This window comes from Sciurus carolinensis, chromosome 5 (genome assembly GCF_902686445.1).
Source record: "Sciurus carolinensis chromosome 5, mSciCar1.2, whole genome shotgun sequence".
NCBI lineage: Eukaryota > Metazoa > Chordata > Mammalia > Rodentia > Sciuridae > Sciurus > Sciurus carolinensis.
The window spans coordinates 86,900,562-86,923,811 of record NC_062217.1 but is presented as its reverse complement, the minus strand read 5'-3'; the positions used below and the strand labels follow the sequence as shown (position 1 = coordinate 86,923,811).

The 23,250-nt window shown below is 38.6% G+C and overlaps 1 protein-coding gene across 1 annotated transcript in view; it reads left to right on the top strand.

Annotated features, from left to right (window-relative positions):
* The window catches only part of Parp4 (poly(ADP-ribose) polymerase family member 4), a 118,673-nt gene that overhangs the window by 60,897 nt on the left and 34,526 nt on the right, over positions 1-23,250 (top strand). Inside the window, 9 exon segments of the mRNA XM_047552863.1 lie at positions 733-811; positions 8,434-8,571; positions 10,048-10,063; positions 10,066-10,242; positions 11,799-11,866; positions 12,994-13,181; positions 14,609-14,708; positions 17,553-17,723; positions 17,966-18,046. Coding sequence (XP_047408819.1) covers positions 733-811; positions 8,434-8,571; positions 10,048-10,063; positions 10,066-10,242; positions 11,799-11,866; positions 12,994-13,181; positions 14,609-14,708; positions 17,553-17,723; positions 17,966-18,046 — 1,018 coding nt within the window.

Genomic DNA, 23,250 nt, shown 5'->3' with positions numbered 1-23,250 from the left:
AAAGAATAATAAAATTATGGCATTTGCAGGCAAATGGATGAAATTGGAGAATATCATGCTAAGTGAGATAAGCCAATCTCAAAAATCCAAAAGATGAATGATCTCACTGATAAGCGGATGATGACACATAATGGTGGGTGGGAGGGGGGCAAGAATGGAGGAAGGAGGGACTGTGTAGAGGGAAAAGAGGGGTGGGAGGGGTGGGGAGGAGGAAAAAAATAACAGAATGAATCAAACATCATTACCCTAATGTAAATGTATGATTACGCAAATGGTATGCTGTTACTCCATGTACAAACCAAAACAACATGTATCCCATTTGCTTACAATAAAAATAAATTTAAAAAAAAATTATTTGGCAAACCTGCAGTGACCCATGCCTATAATCCCAGCAACTCGTGAGACTGAAGGAAGAGAATCACAAGTTCAAGGGCAAGCTGGGTATCTTAGTGAGACCCTGTCACAAAATAAAAACTAAGAAGGACTAGGGATGTAGCTCAGTGGTTGAGCATCCCAGGATTCAGTCCCCACACAGGAAAAAAAATCATTTGAAGAGCTGGGGAATATGCATGCTTATCATGTACAAAGCCCTGGGTTCTATCTCAAGCTCTATAAATTATTTGTGTGTGCGTTGTGCATGTTTGAAACAATGTGTGTGTGTGCGTGTTTGCAACAACCACTGTTAGAAACTTAAGATATTAAACTAAGACAACCTTCTCTTCATTTTGATAGCTTCTCCTTGACCATGTCTATTGAAATGCCATACACAATTGAATTCCTTTCCAGTGATACACATGAACTGAAAAAAAAGGTCAGTAAATCTTTGGTTTCTTAAGACCTCTTATTTTAACATTAATTTTATTGTCTTAAACAATACATGCAGCCAGGCACAGTGATGCACATCTGTAATCCCAGCAACTCCCGAGGCTGAGGCTATAGAACACAAGTTTGAAGCCTGCCTAAGTATCATCGCCTACCACCCGCGGAGGCAATGATCACACGTACACCGTTCTTGGTCACAGGAACAAAAGACCAAAGACCTTTATTAGAGGAAGTGTCTGGGTTATATAGCAAGCATAAGCCAATCAGAGTCAGTCTGAGATATTAGCCTATCCAGGGTTAGTCACTAGGCAGTTAGCAAGCCTAAGCCAATCAGAGTCATTCTGAGATATTAGCCTATCAAGGATCAGTCACTAGGCAGTTACAAAAATCGCCTCATATACAGCAGCCAATCAGAGTTACTTCCTGAAACTTGTTTATGAGTATGGCTTATTCTGGCAAGCTGCCAGGCGCCATCTTAGAGATCAGGCCAGGGTGCTGCTCTGGGGCCCTCAGAGCCCGTCCCTGACACCTAGGCATCTTAGTGAGACCCTATCTCAAAATAAAAAATAAAAAGAATTGGGGATATAGCTTAGAGGTGGAATTCTCCTGGGTTCATTCCCCAGTAGAAAAAAGAAAAGAAAGAAAAAAAAATATGAAAAATGTTCATCATCTCTTGCTTTTAGAAAAATACAAATCAAAACTACTCTAAAATTTCATTTCACTCCAGTCAGAATGGCTATTATCAAGAATACAATCAATAATAAGTGTTGGCAAGGATGTGGGGAAAAAAGGTACATTCATACATTGCTGTGCGCAACCACTATGGAAAACAGTGTGGAGATTCCTCAGAAAACTTGGAATGGAACCACTTTTTTTTTTTTTTTTTTTTTTTTGTGGTACTGGGGATTGAACTCAGGGCCTTGTGCTTGTGAGGCAAGCACTCTACCAGCTTGGAACCACCTTTTGACCCAGCTATCCCACTCCTCAGTTTATACCTAAAGGACTTAAAATCAACATACTATAGCGATGCAGCCACATCAATGTTTATAGCAACTCAATTCACAATAGCTAAACTATGGAACCAACCTAGATACCCTTCAATAGATGAATGGATAAAGAAAATGTGGTACACATACACAATAGACTATTACTCAGCCTTAGAGAAGAATGAAATTATGACATTTGCAGGTAAATGACATACTATGTAAAATAAACCAATCCCCAAAAACCAAAGGCTGAATGTTTTCTCTGATAAGGAGATGCTGATCCATAGTGTGGGGAGTGGAGAGAGGGAAGAATGAAGGAACTTTGGATTGTGCAGAGGGGAATGAGGAGAAGACTAGGGTGGTGGGGATGGGAAGACCAATAGAATGAGACTGACATTATTGCCTTATATACATGTATGATTACACTATTGGTGTGACTGCACCATTGTTCAGCCAGAGGAAGAAGTTCTACTCCTTTTGTGTACAATGTGTCAAAATGCAGTCTGCTGTCATGTATAACTAATTAGAATAAATTTTTTAAAAAATTTTAAATGAAGTGCTAACAGCAGTTTATAACAAGTAGCAGCAGCCAGTCCTCACTGTTGCTCCCCTAGACCAACTTCTAAAGCCAATAAATTGCTCTGAATATTTGAGCTGTTTCTTTGGTATTACCAGAGTTTTAAATAATCATTCTTTACTATTGTTTCTTGATTCATCTGTTTCACAAATTACCTTCTAGACCAGGAGTGTAGCTCGGTGGCAGAGCACTTGCCTAGCGTGCACAAGGCCTGGGTTCAATTCCAAGCACTACAGAAAGAGAAGAAATTATTACTCTTTGACATCCCGGTCATGGTGGGTGAACATTTAGCTTTTGCCCCTTTCACCTAACTCAGCCCCTACTTTTCCTGTCCTCATCATTCCAAAAGAGTTTTATCACAGTGGTAAGTCCATAGTCAGTGTCTAAATGATTATGACTATGTGAACAATTTGACCATTTAGTTAAGAAATGTGTTATGATGCCATTATTATTTTTTTAAATTGTTTTAGTTGTAGATGGACATAGTACCTTTATTTTGTTCATTTATTTTTATGTGGTGCTGAGGGTCAAACCCATTGCCTCACACATGCTGGGCAAGTGCTCCACCACTAAGCCACAACCCCAGCCCTGCCATTGTCATTTTTAACCTCCACATGGTGTTTTCCTTTTTAAGAAAAGTTACCCTTTTCACTTGTTTGATTTCTAGTCCCTCTCAATGTTATTTTTCACACTGGCAAATGCTAAAGATAATCCATTTGCTTTCTTTTTTCTTCACCTTCCCTCTCTTAGTCTCTCACTCCTACTCTAGCCTAGCTTGACTAATGCTGGGAATATGCCTCCCTTTACTGTTCACCCTTGGGGGAGCTGTGTATTTATTTTTGTTAAATTTTCTTTCCTATTCTTACCAAGGATTGAATCCAGGGCCTTATATATAATAGGCAAGCATTTGATCACTGAACTACATCCCCAACCCTAATAGGAGACCTTTTTTTTTTTTTTCTTTCTTTGTACTGCTGGGAATTGAACCCAAGGCCCTGGATTCATCCACCAAGCTTCATCCTCAGATCCTCTTTTTTTTTTTTTTTTACCTTTTATGAATTTATTTATAGCAAAGATAAGGATACAAACGTCTTCTGTATATAATTAGTAAAAGAGTCCCTGATTTCTGGGACTGTAGCTCATGTCTACCCAGGCTGCACACGTGAGAAGAAGGGTGCCCCTTAGGCAGTGGGGTGTGGCAGCCTGCTTATGTCCTCTGGCTTAGGATCTAATTCACAAGATTTCCATTCTAAGAATCAACTTGTAAATCAACATGATTTTCAAAACTGCAAAGATAGACTATGTTGCTTGGAATAGAAAAGATGAAGACATGTAATTTTAGTTTATCCCCTGGTTTAGTCAGAACAAACATAAAACTTGACAGTACTCAGATCCTATCTTTATCCTTTTTCTTCCCTCAGTTTGGCAGAGCTCACCATTCATTAACTTCCTGAATAAGAGTATATGGGTAGTACACACACTTTCAGGAAATAATAGATATTCTGTGCTGCAATTGACCTTGTAGTGAGATGTGGAATCCTGAGTTGGAAACCATTTTCTCTGTGAATACAGAAGGCGATTTCTTCTAGCTTACAGGGTTACTATAGAAGTTCAGTGATATTCTTATCCCCCATTCTTTGCACATGGTCTGTTTAATTGTTTTTATTGTTGTTAAAAAAAATTCTGTAAGAATTTCAGCTGGACATCATGGTACATGCCCATAATCCCAGTGACTTAGAAGGCTGACGCAGGAGGGTCACAAGTTCTAGGCCAGCCTCAGCAACTTATCAATTCCCTGAGAAACTAAGTGAGATCCTATCTCAAAATAAAACATAAAAAGAGATGGGGATGTGGCTCAGTGGTTAAAAGCTTTTGGATTAAATCCCTGATACCAAAAAGAAAAAAGAAAAAGAAAAAAAAAATATATATATATATATATGTACATTCTGGTATATTCTCATTCTTACAGAATATACAGATATATTTTTTTCTTCAATTTAAAATTCTAAGTATTCTACTAAAATTTTTAATCTTAGTTCTCCTATCTTTTATTTGTCAGAGCTTTTTTGTGATCTTTAAGTATTTTTATAGCATCTTTGTTAGTACCTGGATGTACTATCCTCTTTTGCCTCCCTAAAAACATTTCTAATATAATTTTTTTTCTGTTTCCTGTGTCTCTCTGAGTTCCTTTTATCCTTCTTTTTGGTTTGTTTGCTTACCTCCATATTTCATGTTAGAGGCTTTTCCCAATTGTGTGGGCAACCCTCTGTGTTCATCTTGAGGACTGAGAAGTGAAATTCTATGATATTCATGGAATATGTTTTAGAATACTGTTTTGCACTTCATTCCCCTAACGTAAGCAGTCTATACTCCTAATCCCCATTATGCCTGTGACGGTTTGACATATTGGACTCCATGCAAATGTTATAGGACAGGCTACATGGGCAATGACTAAACAGACTCCATTTTACCTTTAAACTCCATGTTATATAGGAAATATTTCTCCCATGGGAACACCCCACCTCTGTACCCATTAACAGTTGCTTAGCATGACATGTTTGGCAACACAAAATGGCAATTCTTATATGATGAAAAGTTGTTCTCTTTTTGATTCCTATTTTCTTAAACAATGTGCCATGTCAACAGTGATTGTCTAGATGTTAGTAAACATTATTTAATTTGTACCTAAGTAAGGTCATCTTGACCCACTTCCCCTTCTGCTTATAATTTTAGATTTCATGATGTTAGTTTATAGTTTTGAATTATAGCAACAGATACTTATGATTGATGTACTGACTTATGATATAAAAACCCCTGCAACCCCATGGTTGGGGCTGTTTTTGCTATAGCCATTTTTGGAACATTTTGTGAGACAGTCAGCTGGCCAGCTAATAAAGACTCTCAAATTTGGACTTCTTGGTGGTGATAAGTCTGTTCTTGAGTTGAACCCCATAATAATACCTAGCATTTTCTTGTCTGTGTTCTATTTAGTTGGATTTAGGTAATAAATCTCCAATTTCTTTTAGTGAGAGGTCAAGTTTACTTTACTAAGGTGTTCACTGCTTGGATACTTGGGTGGGGAGGGGTCTGGAACTTAATAGCTTGATATGTTGTCTGTTTACTAGGGCCTCATTTTTGCAGTACCTTGTCCCTCTAGGTTGGGAACCTTCCTCTCCAGGTTGCTGAGAGCTAATGAACCCACTGCTGGTGATCATCCCCTCTGTAGGCTTTCCAGTAGAAGCATCCCTCACTCTGGCTAAGTTACTTACCACACATCCATCAATATCCTGTCTTCCTAAAATTTGCTGACATCTCTAATCTTCTGTCATTTTCTGTCTTCCTGTTCTAAATTTCTTTATGTATTTATGCCCTTTTTTTTTTTTTGCTTCCTTTCAATTGCAGGTAAACTTTGCATTCTGCTAGGGAACAGAGTTAAACTGCTAGGGAACAGAGTAAACTCACATGCTCAATCCATCCTGAACAAGAAGCCCTTCACAACAGTTAGCTTTGCTATTTAACAAATAGTTCCTGAACTTTCTGACTTAAAATAGTAAGCATTTACAGACATAGTAGTACACATCTACAGTCCCAGCTAATCTGAAGGATGAGGCAAGAGGATCACCTGAACCTAAAAGTTTGAGATGAGGGTAGGTAAAACAACAAAACTTGTCTCGAACACTTATTATTTTCACAGTTCTATGGCTTGAACAGTATGGTATACAACAGCCTCATGCACACAACTGCTGGTCCAGTGTTAGGTAGGATGGTGGCCATATAGCCCATTATTCAGCAGGTTGGCTCAGGGTTTTTTACCTACTGGTAGAAGAGTCCCAGTAGAAACAAGAAGGGCCAGCCCCATCACACAAACACTTTTTTTTTTTTTGAAGTATCTTATTAGACACAAATGAAATCCTTTACACAGAAAACAAACAAAAAACACTCTAAAAATTATATGATTTATGAGCAATATAAAATATATGAAATTTTTACTAATATGCTTTAGTTTAATTCGTATCTTTCTTACCATTAGATCTTAGTGATCAGCTTCTAAGTATGAATTGTCAAAAAGAAGGTAATTGAGAAATTGGCTGATAACGTTTTGAAAGAGTACCCTTTTTATATCATGATTAACAATATCGTACCTAGCATTTCATGGTCACATAGTCAATTTTTAGTGGATTTAGCATTAATAATTCTATAGTAAAATGTTTTAAAGTATTTCTTTTTAAAATTTGTTCTAATTGGTTACACATGACAATAGAATGCATTTTGACACATTGTACACAAATGGAGCACAGCTTCTTCCTCTGTCTGAACAATGGTGCAGTCACACCAATAGTGTAATCATACATGAATATAAGGTAGTAATGTCTGTCTCATTCTGCTGGCCTTCCCATCCCCATCACTCCATTCTTCCCCTCATTCCCCTCTGCACAATCCAAAGTTCCTTCATTCTTCCCTCTCTCCACTCCCACACTATGGATCAGAAACTGCTTATCAGAGAAAACATTCAGCCTTTGGTTTTTGGGGATTGGCTTATTTCACTTAGCGTGATATTCTCTAGTTCCATCCATTTACCTTTAAATGTCATTATTTCATTCTTCTCTAAGGCTGAGTTAATAGTCCATTGTGTATATGTACCACATTTTCCTTAACCAGTCAACTGTTGAAGGGCATCTATGTTGGTTCCATAGTTTAGCTATTGTGAATTGAGTTGCTATAAACATTGATGTGACTGCATCACTGTAGTATGCTGATTTTAAGTACTTTAGGTATAAACTGAGGAGTGGGATAACTGGGTCAAATGGTGGTTCCATACCAAGTTTTCTGAGAAATCTCCATACTGTTTTCCATAGTGGTTACCCACCAGCAATGTATAAGTGTACCTTTTTCCCCACATCCTTGCCAACACTTATTGCTTATAATCTTGATAATAGCTATTCTGACTGGAGTGAAATGAAATCTTAGAGTAGTTTTGATTTGTATTTTTCTAAATGCAAGAGATGATGAACATTTTTCAGATGTTTGTTGATCGATTGTATTTCTTCTTCAGTCAAGTGTCTGTTCAGTTCCTTATCCCATTTGCTGATTGGGTTATTTGTTTTTTGATGTTAAGTTTTTTGAGTTCTTTATATATTCTGGAGATTAGTCCTGTATCTGAGGTACATGTGGTAAAGATTTTCTCCCATTCTGTAGGCTCTCTCTTCATGTTATTGATTGTTTCCTTTGCTGAGAAGAAGTTTTTTAGTTTGAATCCATCCCATTTATTGAGTCTTAATTTTCATGTGCTTTAGGAGTCTGGTTAAAGAAATCAGTTTCTAAACCCACATTGTGGAGATTTGGTCCTACTTTTTCTTTTATTAGGTGCAGCATCTCTGTTCTAGTGCCTAAGTCTTTGATTCACTTTGAGTTGATTTTTCACATTGCACTAACACTTTAAGGGCCTTCTTGCATCACACTCCCAGTATTTCATTAACCAAAGCAAGTCATATGGCCAACTCCTAAAGGTGGCCAATTCAAAGGTGGAGAAAAAGATGTAACCTCCAGGTGGGAGGAGCTTCCAGGTTACATTGCAGAGGGGTAAGTATAGAAGAGTGAAGAGACTGTGGTATTTTTCAATCTACCATGTTGTCTTCATTATTTTAAAGCTTATTATCTACATTTTCATATTCATGGAAGTATAATTTACAAATCAGAGTCAATTCGAAGACTTCTACTGAATGTTCTATTTTATTGTTTCTAGGTTCTGATTATATGCTGTATCCAGATAGGTCTAACTGAATGCAAAGATCTATAATCTTTGGATCCAGAGTTAAGATGTTTTCACACTTACCTAAATTTACTCTAGAATTTCACGAGGGTAACTGATATGATAATGGTCATAGGTGTAAAACCTACATTTTATAATTTGGAATTATTACCACATTGTTGATTGTTTAATGGAATTATATAAATTATGGAAGGGTTTGCTACTTGATAGGTAAATGCAAATTGAAAACATATTATCATTCCATTATTTACTTTATCATATGGTTTTTTACTTTGTAGAGCACTGACTGCAAAGCTGTGATTAGCACCCTGGAAGGCAGCTCCTTAGATAGCAGTGGATTTTCTCTTCACATCACTTTGTCTGATGCATATCTCCCAAGAATGTGGGTTGAAAAACATCCAGAAAAAGAAAGTGAGGTATGATACATCTTACTTGTAAGAGACGCTGTTGGAAAAATATGTCAGAATTAATAGGATATTTAATTTGGAAATTATTATAATCCTGAAAAACTAGTATTGCAAAATGAATTCTCCTACCCCAAGATCCTGCAACTAGAATTATATCAAGCATGATCAACTTCTGAGGCTTCTACCAAAGCTTTCATGTGGCTTATTTCCCTATAAAGATTGTAGTTTTTTGTTGTTATTGTCATTTGTTTTTGTTTTATTTGTTTTTGGTCCTGGGTATTGAACCCAGAGGCACTTTACCACTGAGTTACCTCCCAAGTATTTTTGTTTTTTATTTTCAGATAGGGTATACTAAGTTGCTCAGGGCCTTACTAAATTGCTGAGGCTGACCTTCAACTTGTGATCATCCTGTCTCAGCCTCCTGAGCCACTGGGATTATAGGAATACATCACTGCACCGCCCTACCCAGCAAGATTTTGTTTTGTTTTGTTTTGATTTTGGTACCAGAGACTGACCCAGGGTGCTTAGCTACTGAGCCACATTCCCAGCCCTTTTTATTTTTATTTTGAGACGGATCTCACTAGGTTTATAACCTCACTAAATTGCTGAGGCTGATTTCAAACTGTGATCTTCCTCCTCAGCCTCCTGAGTCACTTGGATTTCAGACATGCATCACCACACCCAACCAAGATTGTAGTTTTTACCTAAATCCCTCCCCAAAACTAAATCCATCCTTAGCTATTAAATCAGTTAGTCTGTGTACTTTTATACTTTTTAAATTCTGATGCTAGAAAAACAAATAAAAAATTATGACCATAAGGCCATTTTGTATAACTTTAACAAGAATTGCTATTCTCTTAAAAATTGTAATAGTTGCTGGGTGCAGTGATGCACACCTGTAATCCCAGCAGCTCAGGAGCCTGAGGTATGAGGATCGTGAATTCAAAGCCAGCCCAGCAAAGTGAGGTGCTAAGCAACTCGGTGAGACCCTGTCTCTAAATAAAATACAAAATAGGGCTGGGGATGTGGCTCAGTAGTCGAGTGCCCCTGAGTTCAATCCCCAGTACCCACCTCCCCCACAAAAAAAGTTGTAATAATAATTGTACTTTTAAGTATTGGTTAATTAATAAAATTATATGTACATATTTTAGTAATCTAATATCATCTAAATTCCTTTTAGACTAGTGTGTGTGAGAGAAAGGCATATTATTATTCATTTTGCAAATACATTAGAATCCTATGATTTTTCAGGTATTCTTTATTAATTCTTGACCTCTCAATAGTCCTACATGTTGCAATCTCCAACTTTAACATTTTAGTCTTATTGAGCTTCTAGTATGTCATCTTGTTGTTAAATGCATCTTACTGTTTTTTTGTTTTTATATCATTCATTTACCTTACTAGAAAGTTTTAGAATTTTACGAGTAGATTTTTTCCTGTTTAAGATCAAGAAGCTCTCATCCAAGATCTTTTTTCTTTTTCTAGGCTTGTATGCTTGTCTTCAACCCAATCTTGATGCCACTCTCCCTGGCCTGGCTCACAAGAATGAAGTAATTATTTGTCTTGATTGTTCCAATTCCATGGAGGGTGAGACATTTGTGCAAGCCAAGCAAATTACCTTGTATGCACTATCCTTAGTGGATAAGAAGCAAAAAGTAAACATTGTACAATTTGGCACAGGTAAGTATACTTTGTCCCCAGTCCAATGTGTTCTTCTTCCTTAGTGTGAACACCCTTTGTTAAGACTAATAACTATTGATCCCCAACCTTGCCTGTGGAACAATAGGTAACCTAACACAAAGCTTAAGCACAAAAATTCTGAAGCCAAGGGCCAGAGTTGTACCTCACTGGTAGAGCACTTGTCTGACAAGTGTGATGCCTTGGACTTGATTTACATCACCATAACAACCAACACTGGGTGCAGTGGCACATGCCAGTAATCTCAGCAACTCAGGAGACTGAGGCAGGAGGATCACAAGTTCAAGCCAACTCAGCAACTTAGCAAGGCTCTAAGCAACTTAGTGAGACCCTGTTTCAAAATAAAAGATAAAAAAGGTCTGGGGATGTAGCTCGTGATTAAGTGTCTCTGGATTCAATCCCTGGTGCCAACAAACAACAGACAAACAAAAAGAACTCTGGAACCAGGTCCCCTGGGTCCAGAACCCAAGTGTACCACTTAAAAATTCTGTGTGTCATGTTGAACAAGATGTTTGAACTCTGGTGCCTCAGTTTCCTCATCTACAATCTGAGGAACAATAGTTAACAATTGTAACAATAGTTACTATCTCAGAGTGGTATTGTAAGGCCTGAGTTAATGTGTGTAAAGCATTTACAATGGGCTTGATCTATACTAGACGAATAGAAATATTCCTTTTGTTTTTAATACCAACTCAACCGAATGCAAGATCTTTAGTCTGCTGAGTAAGAGGGCCCAAGAATAAGGTCATTATTTAGAATCAGTAGGTCATAGAAAACCTACAAGGAGTGATCTTGGGAAGTCAAGTCAACAATATTAGAAGGAAAGTAATACCACCCTCCAGGTGGGAACTGAGAGGCATCTCAGGAAACATGATACTGCAGGATGAAGAAAGAGCATAGAATGAAGTGAGGGAATAATTCTGTCCTCTTGATTCTTATCTTCTGTGTTACCAGCAGAAGGCCCTTGGAGCTAGGGTCTGCTCTGCTGTGGGTAGCAGTCAAATAGGCATGCAAAAGACGTGCGTGCACATTGTGTCCTTCCAGGACTAAGCTGCCAGTACCATTGTAACACACTCACACCTTGCTTTAAACAGGCAATACAGAAATCTGCATGTGGAATTTGACTTAGAACATTTGCAAAATGATAATGCATAGTTTGTTTGGAATGTATTATTTAAAGGAATACCATGGTGGGTTTTTTTTTTTTTAATTTAGTTGTAGATAAATACAATAACCTTTATTTTACTTATTTATTTTATGTGGTGCTGAGGATTGAACCCAGTGCCTCACACATGCTAGGCAAGCACTCTACCACTGAACCACAACCCAAGCCCTGGTGGGGTGTTTGTACATTGAAACTATCATACACAAAAAGAAACTATTACACATAGTACTCTCAAAAGTATATATATATAAATACATAATATTTTTTGTGATAGCAGCAGTGGTATGAAGTAGCATTACTGTTTGTAATAGTCAATCCAGTAAATATTAATGGTGTTTAATATTTAACACCTCAACTAATCTTATTACACCAGGTTACAAGGAGTTGTTTTCATATCCTAAGTACATCGAGAGCAATGATGTACCAACAGAGTTCATTATGGTGAGTAAGACAAACATCCTCAGTCTTCTGACCTTTTGTCTATGAAACTTTTAGTTGTACTATCCAGAAATTATTCCCCCTGAAGTTTTTGTATGTTGGCAGATGTGTTATTCAGCTTTTCATTTCTGTAACAAATACCTGAGATAAATCAATTTATAAGGAGGAAGGATTTATTTTACCTTGTGGTTTCAGAGCTTTTAGTCCAGGATCTCCTGGCCCTCTTTCTTTGAGTCTAGTTCATCCTGGCAGGAACTCATGGCAGAGGAGGCCTACTCACCTCATGACTGCCAGAAACAAAGAAATATATCCCCTCCAAGGGCACACCCCCAATGACCTTCCACTAGGCCACACCTCCTAAAAGTTCTACCACCATCCCATAATGCCACAGGCTGGCAACCAAGCCTTAAACACATGGCAGTGAAGTGGGTGAGAGCAGTGGTATGCTTATCCAAACCATAACAGTGTTCTTCTATAATAGTGATAAAATAAAAATTATATGAATTCAATAAAGAAAATTGAAATTAAAATACAGAAAAAATGCCCACAATCCCACCATGCAATGCAAATAGCATTAACATTGTGGAAACTTTCTTCTGCTCCCCTTTTTTTCTTTAATTTAAAATGAAACAACTTGAGAATTACCATTCACCACCTCAGTCAAGTCTGGCAAATCCAGGGGTTCTTTGATGGGATGTTTCTTTTCATAGATGTAGAGTTCTTTGAAAACTATTTTTTAAAAAGCAAACAATGCCAAGTGATAATATTATAGTTTATGTATGCCACAATTACAAACTAAAAGGACATAATTATAGTTGTTCCACAAATATATAATTAGGAAGAAAATCTTTTTGTTGATGGTCTATCTCTAAACCCTCCAGGGAGATGTGCTTCAGTCAGGCATGGTGGTACATACCTGTAATCCCAGTGACTTGGAGGCTGAGACAGGAGGATTACAAACTCAAGAACAGCCTCAGCAATTTACTGACATCCTAAGCATCCCTGGGTTTAATGCCCATTACTTAAAAAAAAAAAAAAAAAGAAAAGGTGATGTGCTTCAGGGACTGATTGCACTTAATAGTGAGTATACCCAAAAAGGAGTTAATGATCTTTCGTTTCAACTCCTATAGTCTGCTACACCTACAATGGGGAACACAGACTTCTGGAAAATGCTCCGGTATTTAAGTTTGCTGTACCCTTCTCAAGGGTTACGAAACATTCTCCTCATATCTGATGGGCACCTCCAGAATGAGAGTCTGACATTGCAGCTTGTGAAAAGAAATGTCCATCATACCAGATTGTTCACCTGCGGAGTGAGGTAAGTCTCAGAGATCTGGTTGCCATGGTAAAAATGCAACTGGCAGGCAAGTCTTTTAGTTGGACTGCACAGGATTTTTGAAAGTCTGGGAGTTGATACTAGGATATAGAAGCTATATAGGGTGCAGGGCAGAGCTCTGGGCTCTGGGCCAGACTGCTTGAATCTCAAAACCCCAGTGAACCACTCATTCATTAACTATGACCTCAGGTAAGTTATTTAACCTAGCCTTTGTAAAATGAAGATGAAAATGATAATACCTACTTCATAGGATTATTATGTTACACAACACTCCAGATGTCCAGCTTGTCCTGAGCAGCCGGGGCACAGCTCCCTCTAGCTAATTTGGTCTAGTTGGAGGTTGTCTGTACTTTGGGCCATGCCCCCATTTCCTGTTGCCTTGCTCCCTCATTTATGGCTGTCATATTTGCATTTTCAAACCTCTAGTATGCACAGAATCTTTCCTAGGAAATTACCCCCTCCCACAATTATAGTTAATTCTATGGGATTGCACTAAGGTATGCACTAAGGTATATGGCATTCATGTAAGGAAAACAGAGCAAGGTGGGTTTCCTGGTGTTCGTATAGAGCTCCCATCCCATGCCATGTGGGAAATTGTGGAGGGTAGAGGGAAATCTAGACTCTTCCTGGATGCAGCCCCCACAAGTGGTTATCGGGTTCCTCTGTTCTAAGATAATGCATAGAGCAGACTCTCCCCTCAACACATTTGAGGTAGGGAAAGAACTTTTTCTTTGGTAAAACAGATGTGAAGAATTTCTACTTTTTTCTTTTCGAAATTTTTTGATGGTACTGGGAATGAAACCCAGAAACTCGACATGCCACTGAGTTACAACCCCAACACGGGAATTTCTTCTTTTTAAAAAAAAAATTTTTTTGTAGTTGTAGATGGACAGCATGCCTTTATTTTATTTGTTTATTTTTTTTATGTGGTTCTAAGGATAGAACTCAGTACTTCACACATGCTAGGCAAACACTCTGCCACTGAGCTACAGCACCAATCCAGGAATTTCATTTTTTTTCCTATTGTGAAGGATAAATAAGTCCTCTAGATATGAGAGCTTAAATTAAGCAAACCTTCAGATGTTTCCTTCTGTCTATTATCATTTGATTTCTGTGTGTGTGTGTGTGTGTGTGTGTGTGTCTCTCTCTCTCTCTCTCTCTCTCTCTTTTTTTTTTTTTTCTCTTTCCAGAGCTGGGGATAGCACCCAGGCTTTGTGCATGCTGGGCAAGCACTTTACAGCTGAGTTATGCCCTGACCCTGTTTTATCTCTTTAACCTTAGCTACAGAAAAATAAATTCTTTCTCATGTAATGTCTCTTCTATTAAACCTTGAACTTCCTCAACATTGTTAAGATGTACTTTAAAATGTGTACAAGATTTCTTGAAACTAAAACGTGAAATGTGATCAGTTCTACAGCAAATCGCCATGTCTTAAGGACTTTGTCTCAGTGTGGTGCTGGAGTTTTTGAATATTTTAACTCAAAATCAAAACATAGTTGGAAAAAACAGGTATGTTTTTAAACATCTTTAGTCTTGGTTTACATATGGAAATATTATATTCTTACATGTCTGACAGTATCTTCTGTGTTTTCATGAATAGACAGGGGAGCTGAAAAGAAGAAAAAGCTACCAAAGGTGTAAGCCCCTATCCTCAGATACTGCTCATTTTATAACAAGCAAGAACAGAGTGATTACTTAATCACACCATCCTTCTAATAATTTGATTTCTGCTTTTTTGTTTTGTTTTTTGTACTGGGAATTGAACCCAGGGACACTTTACAGCTGAGCTACATTCCCTGCCCTTTTTATTTTTTATTTGAGATAGTGTCTCTCTAAATTTGCCAAGCCTGGCTTTGAACTTGTGATTCTCCACTCTTATCCTCCTGATTTGCTAGGAATACAGAATTTCGTGTAATTATAGGATTACAGGATTATGTGGTACACCCCTGTAATCCCAGCAACTTGGGAGGCTGAGGCAGGAGAATCAGAAGTTTCAGACCAGCCTTAGTGAAACCAGAGTTTTGAGATGAGGCAAGATTCCCTGCTTCATCAATTTCCTTCTGGGTTCTTGTCTCACAGATTTGAGGAATAAAATCCACGGATAATAACAGAAAGGAAGAATAAAAGGAAAAGGAAGGGTAGGATTTATTTAAGTGAGAAGAAAGAGAACTCACGAGATGTAGGAGGGACCCAAATAACAGAAAAACGTACTTTGGTGTGCTAGTTTAGGGGCTTATGTGGTTTTGGGTAGAATATGGAGCAAAATCTATTTAACTGACATTGAAAAAGTGTCAAGGCTATTGGTTATGTCCTTTAGCCTGAGTTTTAATCCTTCATGTAACTCCCATCTGGGTTCCCTCCCACCTTCCATGTTCCCACCCACCTTCCATGTTCCCACCTCTCTGGGACAGAGGAGTTGGTTAGAGTATTCCCATAGGTAAGCCTCATGGTTTTTTACATTTAAAATAGGCCTCGATGGTGCCCATTAATATTTCTACCAGTTAGCCTCCTGGTCTCTGCATTTGAACAAGACCTTAATTGGGGCCCAACACTTCTGATTGCTGACTATTGACTATTCTTACTCATTAGCAACTTAGTGAAACCCTGTCAAAAAATAAAAAATGTCATCCAGCGGTGATGTAAAGTATATTGAGAATATGTGATGTTCTATACCAATACTACAACATTTTTTATAAGAGACTGGAACACCTACAGATTTTGAGATCTGGTCCCAGATGGTCCTAGAACCAATTCCCATTAGATAAAAGAGAGAATTGTATGTTTTTCTGGGATTTCTTTTTTCCTTAGTACTGGAGATCAAACCCAGGGCCTCATCCATGCTAAGCAAGTGTTCTACCACTAAGCTGTACCCCCAGCCCTTGGTTTAATTTTTTATTATGGTAAAATATTACATAAAGTTTAACATTTTAATTTCTTCTCCTCCCCCATCCTTCTCTCACTCCTCCCCCCTCACCGCCACTCTTCCCCTCCTCCTCTTCCTCTGACTGGGGATGGAACCCAGGGTCTCACACATGCTAAGCAAGCACTCTACCACTGACCAACATCCTCAGTCTTGTAGCCATTTTTAAGTGTACGTTCACTGGTATTAAGTACATTCACAATCTTGTGCAGTCATCACCATTCATCCATCTCTAGAACTTTTTCATCATCCCACACAGAAACAATAATTCCACATTGCCTCCTCTGCAGTTCCCACTAACTTTTCTCCTACTTTCTGTCTCGATGAATTTACCTGTTCTAGGCAACTTATATAACCATAAGATTGTTGTCCATTTGTGTCTGGTATATTTCATTTAGCATGATATTTTCAGGATTCATCTGTGTTATGGCATTTGAAGAATTTCTTTCCTTTTTAAGGGTGAATAATACTCCATATACATATACACATCACATTTTGTTTTTCCATCAGTGGACTCTTGAGTTATTTCTACTTTTTGGTGTTGTGAATTATTTCATTGTGAGTGTTGGCATACACGTGTTCATTTTGAGTCCCTGTATTTAATTTGGAATATATACTCAGAAATGGAATTACTTCATCCTATGTTAACTCTTTAGTTTTTTTAGGACCTTCCATTCTGTCTTCTATACCAGATGTATCATTTCACATTCCCAGCAATAATGTACCAGGATTCCAATTCTCCAGTACTTATTTGGGGAAGGGGAGGAATTGCAATGCTGGGAACCATACCCAGGACTTTGTCCATGCTAGGCAAATGCTGTAACACTGAGCTATACCCCTAGCCCTCCAATACTCATTATTTCTCATTTTTGTTTGTTTGGGTTATTAATAGCCATCCTAATGGGTGTGAAGTTATATCACATTGGGTTTTGATTAGCATTTTCTTTTCTTTTTTTGGGGGGGAGAGTACCAGGGATTGAATTTAGGGGCACTCAACCACTGAACCACATACCCAGCCCTATTGTATTTTTTAGACACAGGGTCTCACTGAGTTGCTTAGCACCTCACTAAATTGCTGAGGCTGGCTTTGAACTTATAAACCTCCTGCCTCAACCTCTCAAGCTGCTAGGATTACAGGCATTCACCACCACACCCAACATAGGACTAGTTATTATAACTGGAGTCTATTCTTACCAAAGTTGTGTGTTGGTAGTTAGCTAATGGAATAATTTTAGGATGCTTTGTAAATTTAAATGATGCAGTTATGCTATTATTAAAAATTCTACATAAAATTCTCTTTGGAAAAGTACCTTGTAGGAAAAAGAAAGAAAAATATTACAAAATCTCCAAGGAAGAGAATGTAAACTTTAAGTGTTACATTACAATTTTGGGGATGTAACATTAAAAGAGAAATAATTCTTCTTTTATTAAAGATAGAAGACCAAATGACCAGGTTATGTTCCCCAAGTTGCCACTCTGTCTCTGTTAAATGGCAGCAACTTAGTACAAATGCACCCGAGCCCCTGCAGGCTCCAGCCCAAGTGCCATCTTTGTTCCACAATGATCGACTCCTTATCTATGGATTTATTCCTCATTGTACACAGGTAAGAAGAGGCACAGTTTGTAAAATGTATTTTGCTTATATATTTTTTCTTTTCTTTCTTTCTTTTTTTTTTTTTTTTAATCTCTCCCTTTCACTGGCAGATTTTCCCCTTTTGGGAACATAGTTGGGAAGGATTTTCATTTCCATTGAGAGGCGAGAGGATGCCACTAAAAGAATCACATTATAGTAACCAAGATATTGTAATATAGAAAAGCTGAGGAACTAATGTTTTTCCCCTTTCAGGCAACTCTCTATGCACTAATTGAAAAGAAGGAATTTTGTACAATGGTATCAACTACGGATCTTCAGAAAACAACTGGGACGGTAAGGTCAAAAATCTGAACTATGAAACTAGGGTACAACTCAGTGTTAGAGTGCTTGTCTAGCATGTGTGAGACCCTCGGTTAAATCCCCAGCACCACAAACAAAAGAAAACAAAAATTTTAAAAAACCTTAATAGTTATAATTTTATATTTTTATAAAGCTCCACATTCTTCCTTTTTTATAGTTTTGTGTGGCTACATCAGTACATGATCTGGAGAATGGTTATCTATACAAATGGGATCACTTCCGTTCAGTGTACCTTCATCTGGGATTCTTGAACCTAGATATGTCCCTATGGGCACCAGTGCAATTGAATACGACATTTTATGTGAAAATTTTTATAGGGAGATTCTCAAAGATGTTCACGATTCAATAAAAGTTCAGTACTGCTGGTACCTTAAGTTACTTAAAATATTAATTTTGACAGTACTAGTCTGAGAGTAAACCTCATCACATTTTGAAGATACATTTATTTTTTTTCATTTTTATATTAAAAGTGAAGGAGTTATGAAAGAGATATCTCCTGTTTCCTCTCTACTCAACACTTCTAGTTCCACAATTCTTCAACACCAGCTGTGTGTCCTTCAATTCAACTCAATTCAGACACTGTCTCCTCAGACCTAACAGAGTAAGGGCTTAGTATCACAGGACTGCCCCAGTTCAAATGCCAATCACAAGTGGTAGGTTCTCAGGTCACCCCATGTCTGAGTTGGATACAATTTAGAGGTTCCCACAATCCTTTCTAGGTTTAACGATTTGCCATAACTGTTCATAGAATTGTTCACAGAACACATAAAATAGTTTACTTTCTGTTACTGATTTATAATTTAGTTTAAAGATCTTAATTGACTTTATTTACAATTGTAGAATCAGACAACACTTCATTCCATGAAACAGAGTAAGTATTTCAATGGGCTGAACAGAAAAGATTGATTTTATAGACTGATGAGGGCTAAAGAAAGCAGAAATGAACCAAGATTACATTCGTTATTTTGTTATCCACACATTGTTGACCTACCCTACAGGGAAGAGACACCTCAAAAGAGATCTTTTTGTTGTTGTTGTTTGGTGTTGCAAGTCAGAAGGCAACTTGAACACTAACAGTACAAGGTTATTCACTAGCCAGAGAATGGAGAAGTAGAGTCTAGGCTTACAAATCAACTTCTAAACCTGTTAGGGTAAGGAGGTTACAGATAGAGGGGAAAAGAAATAAGGAGGAAGGATAGGTTAATAAAGGATTAGAATATTCATATCTTTTCCTGGAATAGGCAGAGATTTTTCTGGAACTCAGGCACCACCCCCTTTTGCTTTTTATGTTCTGGTGCTTCCTTTTATGGCTCTTGGTGGTATTTCACTTAGTAGGGGAATTAGATTATAATGAAGTTAGAGGTTGTCTGGTGGTCACTCAGACAGTCATCTTTGACCCTTCAGTTTTGGCTAACCCAACTGACAAGAAAATTCCTCTCCTCAAAGATAAATAAAAGGCTGGCTGGGAGCAGCAGCACATGCGTGTAATCCCAGGCTCAGGAGGTTAAGGCAGGAGGATTGAGAGTTCAAAGTGAGCCTCAGCAAAAGTAAGATGCTAAGCAACTCAGTGAGACCCTGTCTCTAAATAAAATACAAAATAGGGCTGTGGCTGTAGCTCAGTAGTTGTGTGCCCCTGAGTTCAATGCCTTGTACCAAAATAATAATAATAATAATAATAATAATAACAACAATAACAACAACAACAACAACAATAGGGAGAAGATCAGGCAGGTAATCAGTCCTCATTCCCAATACCAATACAATAACAAGGGCACGGTTTTGAGAAAAAGGAAAAAGGTTTGTTGCCTTGCTTGCAAAGGAGAAGCACAGGGGACTCTTGTCCCAGAGGTGGTGGTGATTCTGCCCCTCAGTAGGAACAGGGGATTTTAAAGAGATGACTCAAAGACTACGTTCCACATGTTCTCTGTTGGAGTTGTAATTAACTCGTTAATTTGGGAGATAGTTATTTCTGAGATCTTGTGGTACCATCCCCAAAGTCTGGATTACTTCTTTCCTTTGGTGGGTGTGTGTTTAAGGACAGATAACTCTGCCTAGGATGGGGAAGAAAGGCAATCCTGTTTCCCCTGAGATTAGGGAAGGGGAGAGATTACGGAGGAGCAGGGAGAGAGGAAGAGAAAGAAACAAGTTTGTTTTAAAAACAAGTGCAGTGGCAGGACAGCAAGGGCTATATTCAAAGCATAAAGTGGACCACTGTTACCTTAACAGAGGCAGTACACTAGATAACAATTTCAAAGTTACTTTCCTGGGACTAGGTGTACAGCTCAGTGGTAGAGTGCATTCTTAACATGTACAAAGCCCTGAGTTCAATCCTAACACCCAAATAAAAAGTTAAATTTCTTGTATGGCAGGAAAAGGGAGGCAGAACAATAGAAAATAACTAATTAGTTCACTTCTGTTTTTTTGTATACAGATTAAGATGAGGAATTTCATTATTATACTGATTGGAACTGGCCTTTGGTGGCCAAATGTTTTCTCTGATAAACAGATGCTGACCCATAGTGGGGTCGGGGGGGTGTGGGTAGGAAAGAATGAAGAAACTTTGGATTATTCAGAGGGGAGTGAGGGGAGGGGTGGGGCCATGGGGATGGGAAGGACAGTGGAATGACACAGACATTATTACTCTATATACATGTAGGATTACACTACTGATATGACTCACCACCATGTACAGTCAGAGGAATGAGAAATTATGCTCCATTTGTGTACAATGTGTCAAAATGCATTCTACTGTCATGTATAAGCAATAGAACAAATTTTTTAAAAAAAAGAAAGAAAGAAAGAAACTGGCCTTTTTGGGAAATTTGATTGTTATCTCTCATTTCTCCTGTTTCCTGGAAGGTCATGTACCAGTTTAGCTTCCGTTTAGAAATAGAACTTTAGCATGAGTGATCCCATTTTTATTTTTAATCTGGCCTATAGGGACCCAGTGCAAGAGCATAGTCCAAAACAAATATTCCTGTAAATTATATTTAACATTTAAAAAAGATGTTATAAATGATAAAAATGAACAGCCAGAGGAAGAGGAACATAGGGCGAGGTCTATAAGAGTCCCAAGTACAGAGCCAGATGCTCTGGCAAACATCTGTATCCCAGTGACTCTGGAGGCTGAGGCAGGAAAATCACAAGTTCAAAGCCAACCTCAGCAACTTAGCAAGGCCCTGTCTCACAAATAAAAAATAAAAAGTGCTGAGGATGTGGCTCAGTGGTTAAGCACCCCTGGGTTCAATCCCTGCTATCAAAAACAAAAACAAAAACAAAAAAAACAAAAACTCACAAATCCCAAGCACAGGAGCTTCTGATTCCATGAAGTTGAAGGTGCACCCTTCCTGCATGTGAATGCCAACCCAGTTGGAAGTTTTCTAAACCCCTTCAGTTGGAGTTTTTAATGCTGTCTTCATTACAGTGGCATGATTGATTAAATCATTGACCATTAGTAATTAACTCTCCTACCTAGAGGTTTACAAGTGGGACTAAAAGGGCTGGAGTTGTGGCTCAGTGGTAGAGCATTTACCTAGCATGTGTGAAGCACCAGGTTCGATTCTCAGCACTACATATAAATAAATGAATAAAATAAAGGTCTGTCAGCATCTAAAAAGAATATTAAAAAAAAAAAAAAGAAGTGGGACTAAAAGTTCCAACCCTCTAATTACAGTTTGGGTAACCAGCCCCCATTCTTAGGGACATCCCAAAAATCACCTGATTAAAAGTCAGTTGTTATAAATTACAAGAGCCAGAGACCCTGGACCTACTAGAAGAAAATATAGGCCCAACTTTCCATCATATTGGTTTAGGAACCAAATTCCTCAAAAAGACTCCTAAAGTGCAAGAAGTAAAATCATGAATCAATAAATGGGATGGTATCAAACTAAAAAACTTCACAGCAAAGGAAACAATCAAGAATGTGAGGAGAGAACCTACAGCAATGGGAGAAGATCTTTGCCACCTGCACCTCAGATAGTGCATTAATCTCCAGGACATATGAAGAACTCAAAAAACTTAACACCAGTGCTGGGGTTGTAGCTCAGTGGTAGAGCACTTGCCTAGCAGGTATCAGGGTTTGATTCTCACCATCTCATATAAATAAATAAAATAAAAGCTCATCGACAACTTTAAAAAAAAATCATGTCTTGAAACCTTAATGTTTATCATTCCTTTAAAAAAAAAATTAACACCAGGAACCTGGAGGGAGGAGGATCCAAGATGGCGGACTAGAGGGAGGCTGCGTTCCTTGTCGCTCCATAACTCCGGTTTCAAGCAGAGGATATCTCTTTCTTGGTGAGGCAGTTTTTGCTGCTTATTGATTCCCTAGTGTTTACCCCATTTGTCTGCTGTGATAATGACCTGCAGTCTGCAAGCATATTGATGCCTTTTGTGAGTGAAGATTGCTCACTGTCAGGCGCCTATCATCCGCCATTTGCCTGCCTCTGGCCGGTCCATTACCTGCCTTACACCTATCCATCACCCAATGCATGAGGTTCACCTCCCAATCCTCCAACAACAGTCAGCAAACTGATCACCAACCACCAGTGGAGCACGAGCTGCCTGCTGTTGCCTGGAAGTTCACTGTTACCGTACCTGCAGGTTTGATTACACGTGGCTGCCGCCATTTTGAGACAACAGCCAGGCCCTGTAGGACCCCTGATCGGACTACTGAGCCCCGTCTCCAGGATCCCTCAGCCCGACCGATCACTCCCTGCCTCTGGGGCCCTCACATCGAATGACTGCTCCCTGCCGCCAGGACCCCCAGACCAACTGACTGTGCCCTATCACTAGGACCCCAGACTGACGGATTACACCCGGCCTCCAGGATCTTGCAACTACACCAAACACACCGGACCTCCAGGACCCCTGCCTGACCAACCGCATCCTGCCTCCAGGACCTCCAACTGACCATTTGCCAACACATGAGCTGAGCTGCAGCTCCCCATTTGCCAACACATTTCAAAGTCAGAGCGGCCATCTTGGATAATCCTGGAAGCGTAACTCCGATCTTTAGGTGGGGCAAATCCCATCCTGAGATGCCAGCTGGAGGCTTGAAGCTCATTGTCAGGTACCTCTCATGCATCAGGCTACTGAACACTGGGAGGTTTCATTACTATATGACTATTATACTGTAGATTTTCTTTTTTCTCCTTATTGAAAAAATGTAAGTTTTT